Here is a 12,801-nt window from a genome sequence, read left to right as displayed (position 1 = left end):
TTCTTTTTTTTTTTTTTTTTTTTTTTTTTTAACTTACCTTGGGCTTCTTCCACCCCCCCCTGGACTCCTACTGTGCCCATACCGTCCTCCTGATCCCCGCCAGACCCCTGCAAAGCTGGGCTACTGCACATGCGCAGCCTCTAGCTGTGCGCACCCTGGTGTGCCTGTGCAGTACGCTTAATCCGCTACTGCGGATGCGCAGAATTCTCCCGAGTACAGGAGCGCAACCAGGATGTGAGCAGTTTAGGGCCGCACGTGCGCAATAGCCGCTAGGCCTGAAAGATAAATCAAATTTAAACCGAAATCGCAATCACAAAGATTACAATTTCGTCAAAGTGGCAATTATCGCGATCACGTCATTTCCATATGCGGGAAATTCGAAGAAGTGGCTTCAAACCTCCCCAAAGTCCCGGCGCATGTGGCCCGCAGCTTTGGACTTACCTTCCGCACAAGTCCAACGCTGTCCGGCCTCTATTGTCGTCTGCCGGCTCTTGTGCTTGGCAAAACTTCTCGTTTCTCTATGTCGCATACCTACAGGAAGTATTTTGTGCATTAGAGCCTGCAGGAGGCGAAGTGGATAGACAGGCATCGCTGGACTCTTGCTTGAAGCTATGTTCAGAACTGATGCAGCTTGGGGGACAGAGGAGGCACAGAGACACAGAGCGTGCACAAAGAGACACAGAGGGGGCACAGCGAGAGACACAGGCGACACAGAGGGGGCACAGCGAGAGACACAGGAGACACAGAGGGGGCACAGCGAGAGACACAGGAGACACAGAGGGGGCACAGCGAGAGACACAGGAGACACAGAGGGAGCACAAAGAGATAGAGAGAAACAGAGCGGGCACAGAGACACAAAGGGGGCAAGAGAGAGACCCAGAGGAGGCAAAGGGGGCACAAAGAGAGACGGGGACAGAGGGGGAACAAAGCTTGATTTGATGGAAATCGTGATTTGAAATCGCAATTTCAGACAAAAATCGCTCAATTAAATTTTTTCCTAAAAATCATTCAAGCCTAATAGCTGCCGCCTGGCAGAGACAGGCCAGCTTTGCAGGGGTTGCCACCAATGTCCGGAGGCGATCAGGAGGACATTGTAAGTTAAAATCTTAAGTGTGCATTTAAACATATTACTAGATTGGATTATAAGCTAATGTTTACTTTACAGTGTTTATACATCATTTTGAATACACTTAAGGTGCCCATACACTCGTCAGATTGGCAGCAGATAGATAAGAAATGCATCTGATGATCTATCTGATGCGTTTTTAGAACATTTTTTACCAGGATAGAATTCCAATAGATTTCAGTTTGAAATCTATTAAAATTTGATCTGATGGCATTTTTTTGCCATCAGATTTCCATTAAGGCCAATGCAAACTGATAAGCAATCTCATCAGATCAACCTAAATTTTCCACCCTGCAAGTTCGATGGAAATCCATCGAAATCGATCGAAATCGGCCGTCGATCGGTCGATTGGCCAACCGATTTGCAATCGATCGATCGATCGGGATCGATCGGTCGGCCAGAAAATCGGCTGAGTGTATGGGCTGCTTTAGAAGATCTTATGTCAACTGCTTTCGATGCATATGATAACCTGATTGATGTTCTTTGTATTGGACACGGTTATTATTACTTATGATGACATGGATGCACTTGAATGTTGTTTATTTCAATAAAAATTATTTTGGGGGAAAAAAGGTTATTATGCTATTGCTTAGCTGTTAGAGCAGAGAGGAAGTTCTGAGTTCAGATCCGCTTTAAAGAAATGATACCATATCCTACCAACCTTCCCCTGAGCTGTACACAGTAGTTGTCCTTTCTACAGACACACAATCCTTGTCCAATCTGAACATAAGCAGTCCGGCCAGGCACTGGTGTTGTAGTGTCTGCCCAGAGCTTATCTTTGATGCATATAGCGTAGCAGCTGCATAGTGGTGTTTGCTTTAGTTGTATGGATCTAGTGTAAACAAATATTATGTAAACAATAGCATCTTGTAACAGTTTTGATTCATACAACTTCCATGTAGCGTTCACCTTCAGCAGCAGATATAATCTGTATTCTGAAAACCACAATGTGTGGAATGTACGGCTGCATAGATAGCTCCTCCAGGCACATAATCCATGGTATAAATAGTAGCACATACCAGTTCACTAGACACAACTGCACATTTGTGGCCATTTGTCTTCCTTAAAGTAATTTGTTTAAAGAATAAATTTATAGTGTAGAATTAACACTTTTTAATGAAGTTGTTTAACTGATCAGTGTTCAGTATTGCATCGTTAGTGTAGTTATACTGCCTGTTTAAAGGACAGCTGAAGTGAGAGGTATATGAAGGCTGCCATATTTATTTCCTTTTAAACAATACCAGTTGCCTGGCAGCCTTGCTTGTCTATTTGGCTGCAGTAGTGTCTGAGTAACATCAGAAGCAGATAATCTTGTCAAATCTGGCAATTTTGTCAAAAACGCCTGCTGCATGCTAGTTCAGGGTCTAAAAGTATTAGAGCCAGAGGATCAGCAGGATAGCCAGGCATCTAGTATTGCTTAAAAATTGTTTTTTAAAAAAAAGTATGGCATCCTCCATGTCCCGACTCTTCCTACAGTTGTCCATTAAATGGTCTTTATAGCGTGGCATGACATACAAATAAAAACTTGTTTCCCTTCTCTGTATTGCTCATACAGTTATCCTTTTGTCACACAGTCCTCTCCCTAGAGTACAGCAGTGCTGGGAGATGACATTGCATGGATATGTTATATTATCAAGTTCATTCAGATAGCTCTTCAGTGAGAGAAATTACCGTATGTTTCATCTTCTTGCATTGACTGAAAAACTGCTGTATCTTATTAACTGCAATTAGCGATCAAACAACAATCTGGGAAGCTTGTGGGCTATGGGCATTGTAACTGATAAGCTTCCAGCAAAGTGAAACAGTCTATTAACCCTTAGGCTGGTTTCACACCAGGACGTTGCATTTTAGGGGACGTTATGGTCGCATACCGTGCCCCTAACGCAACGCCTGGTGCTCTCTGCTGTGGACATCAGAGTGAGCTGCGTTGTGCAGCTCACTCTGGCGTCCGTGATGCCGTGATGCAGTCCCGCCACGTGGTCCCGCCCGGCCAATCGCCGCACAGAGCGGCCGCTCCAGGAAGTAAACACTGCACGTCACTGAGTGCAGTGAATATTAATTAGCCATGTGCCTGGCCGCTCTCCGCTCCTCCCCAACGTTACTGAGCATGTGCAAACAGTCTAACGCGGCTCTGCCGCTTATAAAGTACTGCATGCAGTACGTTGTCTTATGGCGCAGCGTTACTAAGTAATGCAACGTGGGCATTGTGAACAGCCCATTGATTTTTCATTGCTGTTCGGTGGGGTGCATTACAGGCTGCACTAACGTGCACCTGTAACGTCCCACTGTGAAACCAGCCTTAAAGAACCTTTTGGGGAAATAATTGTTCCTAGTAGTTCTTATGGTGTGGTTAATTTGTTGTTAACAGAAGGAAAATGTTGGCTACAATTCCAATTTAAAATCCACTTTTTATCTACAGTGCAGTATATACTGTAATATACATTTTATCCAACACAGTTCTAATTTGAGTGTGAAAATACATCTAAACTGCAAATGCTTTTTAAAGTGGACCTGACCTCTTGCACACAATAGAAGGAAAGCATAAAGAACCCTGTATGTATTTTGAGAGTTTAGCCTGTCCAATCACAAGCTGTAATTTGATCTCTCCCTGTGTCACCTGACTGCCACGGCAGATAAGCTCATTTAAAAGCACAGAATGTTAACAATATGTCAGCTTCCATGAAAGCAGGAAGTAGAAACAGTGCAGATTTATTTTAGGATTTGTATCAGCTGTAGCAAATACATTTTGTTCTTTAAAGTTGGTTATGCTGTTGCGTATTTTTTAGAGCAGAGAGGACGTTCTGATTTCAGGTCCGTTTTAAAGGGACACTTTGCTGAGAAGGAAAGCAACCTATAGTTTAGCTCTACATATTAGTACATATGTACTAACGCATACCAACACATTAAGTGTAAAAGGGCCATTAAGGTAGCCATACACTGGTCGATTTGCCATTAGATCGACCAGCTGACAGATCCCTATCTGATCGAATCTGATCAGAGAGGGATCGTATGGCTGCCTTTACTGCAAAGAGATTGTGAATCGATTTCAGCCTGAAACCGATCACAATCTGTTGAGCTACTCCTGCCGCCTGTCCCCCCCCCTCCCCCCCCCGTATACATTACCTGATGCTAGCTCCCGGGCATCTTCTCCGCGCTGCACGGCTCTGTTCCTACTCCATCCCGGCGCTTCCTGTGTCACTCCGTGACCAGGAAGTTCAAATAGAGCGCCCTCTATTTGAACTTCCTGGTCACGGAGTGACACAGGAAGCGCCGGGATGGATGGAGCCGTAACAGAGCCGTGCAGCGCGGAGAAGATGCCCGGGAGCCACCTTCAGGTAATGTATACCTGATCAGATCGGCCGCCGCTAGCGACACGCTCCCTATCCGCGGGCGATCGAGGGTAAATTCCCGCACGGCGCGATCGACGGAACGATCCGATTTCGGGAGGAAATCGGATCGGCGGGTGCGTTTACCGTGAACGATTGGCAGCAGATTCGATCCCAGGATCGAATCTGCTGTCGAAACGGCCGCGAATCGGGCCAGTGTATAGCCACCTTTAGAGTTTGTAATAAAATTGTTTGTTTTAGACTTTTTTTTTTTTTCTTTCTTTTAAACTACATGTAGATTTTGTGGTAAAATATGTAGGAGCATCGTATATATTTTTTGTATTAAAGCCATACTGAAGGGACCTGGGGGAAAAGGGCAAATACTCACCTATGGGCAGGGAAGGCTGTGGATTCTAGAGAGCCTTCCCAGTCCTCTGTTAGTGTCCTCGTTCTATCTCTGTCCCTCATGTGAATTTGCCGCCTCAGGGAGCCCCCGGAAGACACTGGACGCACTCGTGTCCCCAAGTACTTTCAAAGATGGGCGGCTCTGTAGGGGGTGAACGCAGTACAGAGCTGTCCATCTTCATAAACACAGACACACTGGTGCTTCCAATGCCTTCCTTGGATCCTCGAAGGTGTGTTTGACCAGTTGGTTGATTATGTGCAACGGGGGTGACAGCACTTGACCAAGGATACCAAGAGGGGACCAGAAAGGCTCTATAGGTGTATCTAGGCATAGTATCTGCCCCTCTTTCCCCCCAGGTCACTGCAGTATCACTTTAATGCAGCATGTATTCACATTAAATTGTGTAATATTTACATTTTCTTTTCTCATTTTAGTTTGTTATTGAGCCAAAGAGTGAAGCCGACTGCCTGGATAATATCCGAGAGTTCCTGAGAGCATGTAGCTCTCTGCGGGTGGAGGTGAGCTTTCACTGTTCTGTGTCTAGGCTATCAGTAACCTCCATGTATTATGCATGAAGTAATGTGCAGGTAACACCAGACGCTTCTGCTCTTGTAAACTAGGTTACTTCATCTCTGTAGTTCCTTAAAGATGACCCAAACCTAAAGTGTACTAAAATAGCAATGCTGCCATTATAAAGCTACGTTACACACTTTTGGGTTTTCCTTATCTGAGCACCTCACAAATGTGTAGAAGTGGCCCCTGATGTCACTGGCCTCCTCTTCAGTGATCCAGAGGCACAGATTGAAGAGGTCTGCTTACAACAGGGCACAGACACACAGAACATCAACCAATTAACTTGTTTTCAACACAATGGCCTCAATTCTGGTACATATACCGTCCGTTTTACCGCATAAGAATTCTCATGAAAAATAGGGGGCATGTTAGCACATAATTTACCAATCAGTTTAAGACCTGCCTGTACCTTGAGGTAAAGCCAATTTGCGTGCATTTTGTAGTTTTTAGTGGAGTTCCTGTTTTAGTGGAATTCCTATTAAGGCTGTGTAATAGAGAAGAATAGTAGAAATATATATATTTTTTTATAAATAATGTATACGAAACTTTCCATGGGTTGCTACATAATGAAATACCCCCCTCCCCCCCCAAAGAAAAACCCCTTCCAAAGACTATATTAACCTTTTGGGGACTGTTTAATGTAAATCCTACGCCGCACTTGTGGCTGTCTAAGCCTGATGCGGCGTAGTATTTACATCCGCCTGCCGTTTCCGCTCCCGATGCGATGGTGCGCACCCAAGAGGGGAGATTAAGCTGTCCTATGCTGACATCTCCACTCAGTGATCAGGAGCCATCATGATTGGCTCGTAATAACTACGATCGGTGGCGAATCATAGTGATCACTATTACAGCAGCTGCGATTGGAGGGGAAGAAGAGGATCCACTCACCTTCCTGACGTTTCCCTGGCGATCGGCACTCCCCTCCGCTCTGGCCGGCATCCCCGCTTGCTCTGACGTAAGTGTCGGGTCCCGGCTTGATGGCGTCATCAAGCCGCGACATGGAACTTAACGGCAGTGTGAGCGAGGATGTGACCAGAGCGGAGGGGGCTAGCGCTGCTCATTGCTGGAGCCTGGGAGGTGAGTAAAGGCTGCTGCTAATACGGGGGACAATGGGCTACACAGGGGACACCATGCCCACCTATCAATACTGGGGATCCGGCTGCCTAACCCCCCCCCCCCCCCCCCATGCGCCTCCCCACGCATGTAAAATTGCCTGGTCCTTAATTGGGGTTAGGCAGCCGGTCCCCAAAGGGTTAATTATGGAAAACAATTAAAGACTATTATTATTTGTAAGTACCATGGAAATACCACACGTTTTACCGCATTTACTGCACTTTTTACCGCATTTTCAGAAATGTGGAAAAATCTTTCAGAATTGCCCAAAAAACTGAAAATATTTACTGCACATAGTTACCAAAATTAAGGCCAATGTACTGAAAGCATGGGAATGTACTGCAAAGTTGCAGCAATGGGGTTAATGACTATGTTACGTCTTCAGACACCGTTGACCCTTCCACCGAAGGAGGAGATGTTGCCCAGCAGTGGAGTCTAAGCGCCCACGGGTCTTCACTAACACCCCCCGAAGGGAATGCTAGACTGCGCTGCTTAGTGTTCACCAGGTCACTGCTGGGATAATCTCAGCTGGTGGTTGAGAGAACGGTGACACCTCACTGTGGAGTTCTCAGGAGACAGAATCCGGGACTCACCAAGTCGGGGCAGGCGGCAGGCAGTAGCAGAGTCCAGTATCCAATCCGAGTCAGGGCAGTCGGCAGGCAATAGCAGAGTCCAGTATACAATCCGAGTCAGGGCAGGCGGCAGGCAATAGCAGAGTCCAGTATACAATCCAGGTCAGGGCAGGCGGCAGGCAATAGCAGAGTCCAGTATACAATCCAGGTCAGGGCAGGCGGCAGGCAACAGCAGAGTCCAGTATGCAATCCGAGTCAGGGCAGGCGGCAGGCAATAGCAGAGTCCAGTATACAATCCAGGTCAGGGCAGGCGGCAGGCAATAGCAGAGTCCAGTATACAATCCAGGTCAGGGCAGGCGGCAGGCAATAGCAGAGTCCAGTATGCAATCCGAGTCAGGGCAGGCGGCAGGCAATAGCAGAGTCCAGTACACAATCCAGGTCAGGGCAGGCGGCAGGCAGTAGCAGAGTCCGGTATCAGGCAAGAGGTAAGTATCAAGGGGAGCAGGACAGGAGTAGTCAGGCAGGCCGGGTCGAGATCAGGAGTATCAGTAATAGAAGCAGGGCTGGTCAGCAGGCAGAGCGTCACCAGGAACCACACTAGCTGTCAGAACGAACAGCACCTGTTACAGGGGAAGACTGGCCTTTTATACTGTGGCCACAGCAGATTGGCGCCAACGTACGCACGCCACGCGTGCGCAGGCGCGAACACAAGGCTCCGCGCATGCGTACGTAAAGCCGCGTTCGGTCACGCGCACGCGTACGCACGCCCCCAGCCACAGTATTCAAACTGCCGCCAGAGACGCGCGCGCAACAGGAAGGACGCCGCTGCCGGGAGCTACGAGCGTGAGTATGACAGACTAGTACAACAATCTGAACTGGCAGAGGTCCACATGGGAGGTGTCAGAGCTGGTATAGTCAGGGTGTGAAGCCCCAATCGGTCAGAGCTCCACATTCTGGCTATCCCAGCCTGCATGGGGGACAAGGGGTTAAAAAGTTTCAGGAGGGGGGATCCCACATAATTAAAATGTGGAGGCAGGGCTAACGGCTGCAGCCCTGCCTCTCAGCGCGTCTATTAGACGCGCATCGCCGCCTCTCCCCCGCCCCTCTCAGTGAAGGAAGACTGAGAGGGGCAGGGGAGAGGCGGAGGTACGCGTCTGATAGACGCGCGGGAGGCAGGGCTGTGGCGGTTAGCCCTGCCCCAATGCGGAAGAGATTCTGCGATGTACGGAGGGGATTTGGGGGTGAAGGGACCCCCGTTAAGCCGCAGGATAGCTGCGTTTTAGCAGGGGCACACATGCCCCTGATAACTATGAGGTCTGAAGCGAGATTTATTCTCACTTCAGACTCTCTTTAAGTTACATTAGTTATGTTAATTAAAATAGATAGGTAATATAATCTCTTACCCACCCAGTTTTAAAAGAACAGGCAAATGTTTGATTTCATGAGGGCAGCCATCTTTTTGGTTGAAAGGAGGTGACAGGGAGCATGAGACACAGTTCCAACTGTCCTGTGTGCTGATCACCCCTCCCAGTTGCTAGGCAACATGAACAACAACATAGGAAATCCCATCATGCTTTGCACAGCATCAGCGAAAAAAGCCCAGGCAGTTTTCTTTGATGGGTGGAACTTAGCTAAAAATGCAGCTAAAAATGATGCTTTGGTGATAAAAACAAAGTTTGGATGCTGTGAAACTGTTAAAGAAACACCAAGCTTTTTCAGTCCTGCTGAGTAGATTTTTAGTCCGGAGGTTCACAGTGTACCTTAGGGCTGCATAACCAGGCTGGAAAAATTGCTGGGACAGTATTCAGGGCTCCTTAAAAATTGCAGCTGTCACTGAATAGAGGCAGCCACTCGCTTCCTGTGAGTGGCTCCGATAACTTTGCAGGCAGGACTTGAAGCACGTGTCCTGCAAAACTTTCTGCTCACACTTGGGCCAATCATGAAGCCTCACTTCAAAATGCAGCCAATCATGATAAGCCACTCCCATCTGTAATGCGAATGGTTCCTATTCCTCTGCGGACGAAACGTAACACTCTCGTCTCCATTCTTTTTAGTTTTGCAGCAAGATGGCCCACTCTGATCTGCACGACAAGTGAAAGTAGTCTGTATTGTGCTCCACATGCTAGAGCAGCTGACCATGGGTTTCACAATGACATATGACGCATGCACTGCCCACTTTTTTACTATATCCAGAGTCAGCGTCACATAGGGGCCAAAAAAATGTTTACTTTAACAAAACTTTTTTATTATATCCAGGTTTACTATACCAGGCGTTGCTCCCATAGACATATAATGGAAATTGGCTGGGGTTGTAGTTTACTATACCTGAATCGTTACCATACCGGAGTTTATTCTAACAGCACAGCAGCATGGTGGCGTAGTGGTTAGCGCTTTCGCCTTGCATCGCTGGGTCCCCGGTTCGTATCCCAGCCAGGTCAAAATCAGCAAGGAGTTTGTATGTTCTCCCCGTGTCTGCGTGGGTTTCCTCCCACATTACAAAAACATACAGATAAGTTAAATGCTTAAAAACAAGAAGAGAATCGAGAGCCCAATATGGTGCAGTATTGTCAGGTAAAATGAAGAGTTCAATACAATTTTATGTATATATATATATATATACTCACAAACACGGGTTACCAATAGGCAACCACTTTAAATGCAGGTGGGGAGCATTAGGACCTGACCCCACTCAGGTTAAGAAGTCGCTCTCTGTAGATAGTAGATGGGGATGCACCCCTCCACCCAGGGTGGACTAGAAGATCAGCAAAAACTCGGTATACAGAGGCGCCAGAGTAGAGTAAAACGTTTTAAAAACCGCTTAAAAGGAGAGGCGGATGTTAAGGTGGACTCACCTCCCTCTTACAAAAAAAGAAAACTCACTTGAGTCTCAATAAAATAGAATTGTCAAGTAATTTATTCAACTCCACAAATGCAACGCGTTTCGCGGGCGTGACCCCGCTTCCTCAGGCAAAAATGGGAGCACAACTCAGTGGGTCAAGCAATAAGTTTGAGCACCTCCTGAGGTAAGTACCTCATAGGGGCACTTTTTTACTTACAGCTTCTCTTTAACCTACAAACCCAGGACATACAGTGCTGTGAAAAACTATTTGCCCCCTTTCTGATTTCTTATTGTTTTGCATGTTTGTCACACTTAAATGTTTCTGCTCATCAAAAACTGTTAACTGTTAGTCAAAGATAACATAATTGAACACAAAATGCAGTTTTAAATGATGGTTTTTATTATTTAGTGAGAAAAAAAAACTTCAAATCTACATGGCCCTGTGTGAAAAAGTAATTGCCCCCCTTGTTAAAAAAATAACTTTACTGTGGTTTATTACACCTGAGTTCAATTTCTGTAGTCACCCCCATGCCTGATTACTGCCACACCTGTTTCAATCAAGAAATCACTTAAATAGGAGCTATCTGACACAGAGAAGTAGACCAAAAGCACCTCAAAAGCTAGACATCATGCCAAGATCCAAAGAGATTCAGGAACAAATGAAAACAAAAGTAATTGAGATCCAATTACTAATTAGTAATTATCCACAAATGGCAAAAACATGGAACAGTGATGAACCTTCCCAGGAGTGGCCAGCTGACCAAAATTGCCCCACAGCGCAGAGAAAACTCATCCGAGAGGCCACAAAAGACCCCAGGACAACATCTAAAGAACTGCAGGCCTCACTTGCCTCAATTAAGGTCAGTGTTCATGACTCCACCATAAGAAAGAGACTGGGCAAAAACGGTCTGCACGGCAGATATCCAAGGTGCAAACCACTTTTAAGCAAAAAGAACATTAAGGCTTGTCTCAATGTTGCTAAAAAACATCTCAATGATTGCCAAGACTTTTGGTAAAATACCTTGTGGACCGACGGGACAAAAGTTGAACTTTTTGGAAGGTGCGTGTCCAGTTACATCTGGCTTAGAAGTAACACAGCATTTCAGCAAAAGAACATCATACCAACAGTAAAATATGGTGGTGGTAGTGTGATGGTCTGGGGTTGTTTTGCTGCTTCAGGACCTGGAAGGCTTGCTGTGATAGAAGGAACCATGAATTCTACTGTCTACCAAAACATCCTGAAGGAGAATGTCCGGCCATCTGTTCGAAGACTTTGGAGTGGCCTAGTCAAAGTCCTGACCTGAATACTATTGAGATGTTGTAGCATGACCTTAAAAAGGCGGTTCATGCTAGAAAACTTTCAAATAAAGCTGAATTACAACAATTCTGCAAAGATGAGTGGGCCAATATTCCTCCAGAGCGCTGTAAAAGACTTGTTGCAAGTTATCTCAAACACTTGATTGCAGTTATTGCTGCTAAGGGTGGCCCAACCACAGGGCCGGCCCTAGACTATTTGCCGCCTGAGGCAAAAAAAAAATTTCCGCTGCAGGAAGTGACGTCAGTGGAGCGCACGCTTGGAACGAGGAAGAGGTGAGTCCTACCCGCCCGTGCCTCTTACACATAGCGGCTGCTTGTATTTAAGGCTGGAGGGGAGCGGAGCACGGGGGACCCAGGCGAGGGAGGGGGGGTCCGACCCCCCTCCCCGCCGCTAGGGCCAATACCCCCGTCCTGCCAGCTACCCCTCCAGCTCGGCGGCCGGCTCCCCGCACCCACGGACGGGCGGGTGCCTCCCCTGGAATTTTGCCGCCTGAGGCAAAAGTTTCACCCCGCCTCATGAGCGGGCCGGCCCTGCCCAACCAGTTATTAGGTTCAGGGGGCAATTTCTTTTTCACACAGGGCCATGTAGGTTTTGAGGGTTTTTTTTTCTCACTAAATAATAAAAACCATCATTTAAAACTGCATTTTGTGTTCAATTGTGTTATCTTTGACTAATAGTTAACGGTTTTTTGATGAGCAGAAACATTTAAGTGTGACAAACATGCAAAAGAGTAAGAAATCAGGAAGGGGGCAAATAGTTTTTCACAGCACTGTAGATACAGATCAGGTACTCTGACCAAAGTCTAACCACACTAACTACAACAAAAAGTGCGCTCACTCACTCCTGGTAACCCAGATACAAAATATGTGCAAATTTACAAAAATGTAAATCACTTAGTTCATCATGTCACATGTCCATGGATCGCAGAATCAGTCACCAAGCATATAGTGTGTAATCCAAAGTCTGTACAGGTAATCCTGCGCTCACATGTATCTCCTCCACTCCGTGATAGTGTTATACATAGAAAAAAGAGAAAACACAGAACATAGCATAATACTGTTTAAATGACCTATATCCTTTATACAGTCCCCAATGCCTTGCATGCACACATAAATCCACCAACGGTCAGTTGTCATACGCCCTCACCGTGTGGTACCATTTACCGTGCCACACCCAGCAGTAAGAGCCCTGTGCAATAAGCACTCAATCAACCTTGGCAGAAAATGGTGAAAAGACAGGCACTTTCCGCAGTGATTACACCATAAACAGGGTCTTGCAGGTCCTCACCCTCTACCGTGGCCGCCCAGGCACAGACAGCAATAAAAGCACAGACCCACAGGTTCGAATCACCTCCTCCTGTGTGTGAGTTCTTAACCACCACCACTAGCCTCTCACCTTTTCGGCTGCTGCCCAAATTATAAGACAGCAACCACACTTATGACTTTTATCCCCGGCACTCTCCTCAGCATTTCTTCAGCGGAATACTAATCTCCCAGCAAAAATGCTCATCCAACCTAATGACTGAAGG

General features: G+C 46.5%; 1 protein-coding gene across 1 annotated transcript in view; it reads left to right on the top strand.

Moving 5' to 3' along the window:
- ARHGEF6 (Rac/Cdc42 guanine nucleotide exchange factor 6) overlaps positions 1-12,801 on the top strand; it is a 183,988-nt gene that overhangs the window by 27,786 nt on the left and 143,401 nt on the right. The window contains 1 exon segment of the mRNA XM_068247903.1: positions 5,293-5,376. Within this exon segment, the coding sequence (XP_068104004.1) occupies positions 5,293-5,376 (84 nt within the window).

The sequence above is a fragment of the Hyperolius riggenbachi genome, chromosome 8, assembly GCF_040937935.1.
Source record: "Hyperolius riggenbachi isolate aHypRig1 chromosome 8, aHypRig1.pri, whole genome shotgun sequence".
NCBI lineage: Eukaryota > Metazoa > Chordata > Amphibia > Anura > Hyperoliidae > Hyperolius > Hyperolius riggenbachi.
This window is presented reverse-complemented; position numbering and strand designations above follow the sequence as displayed.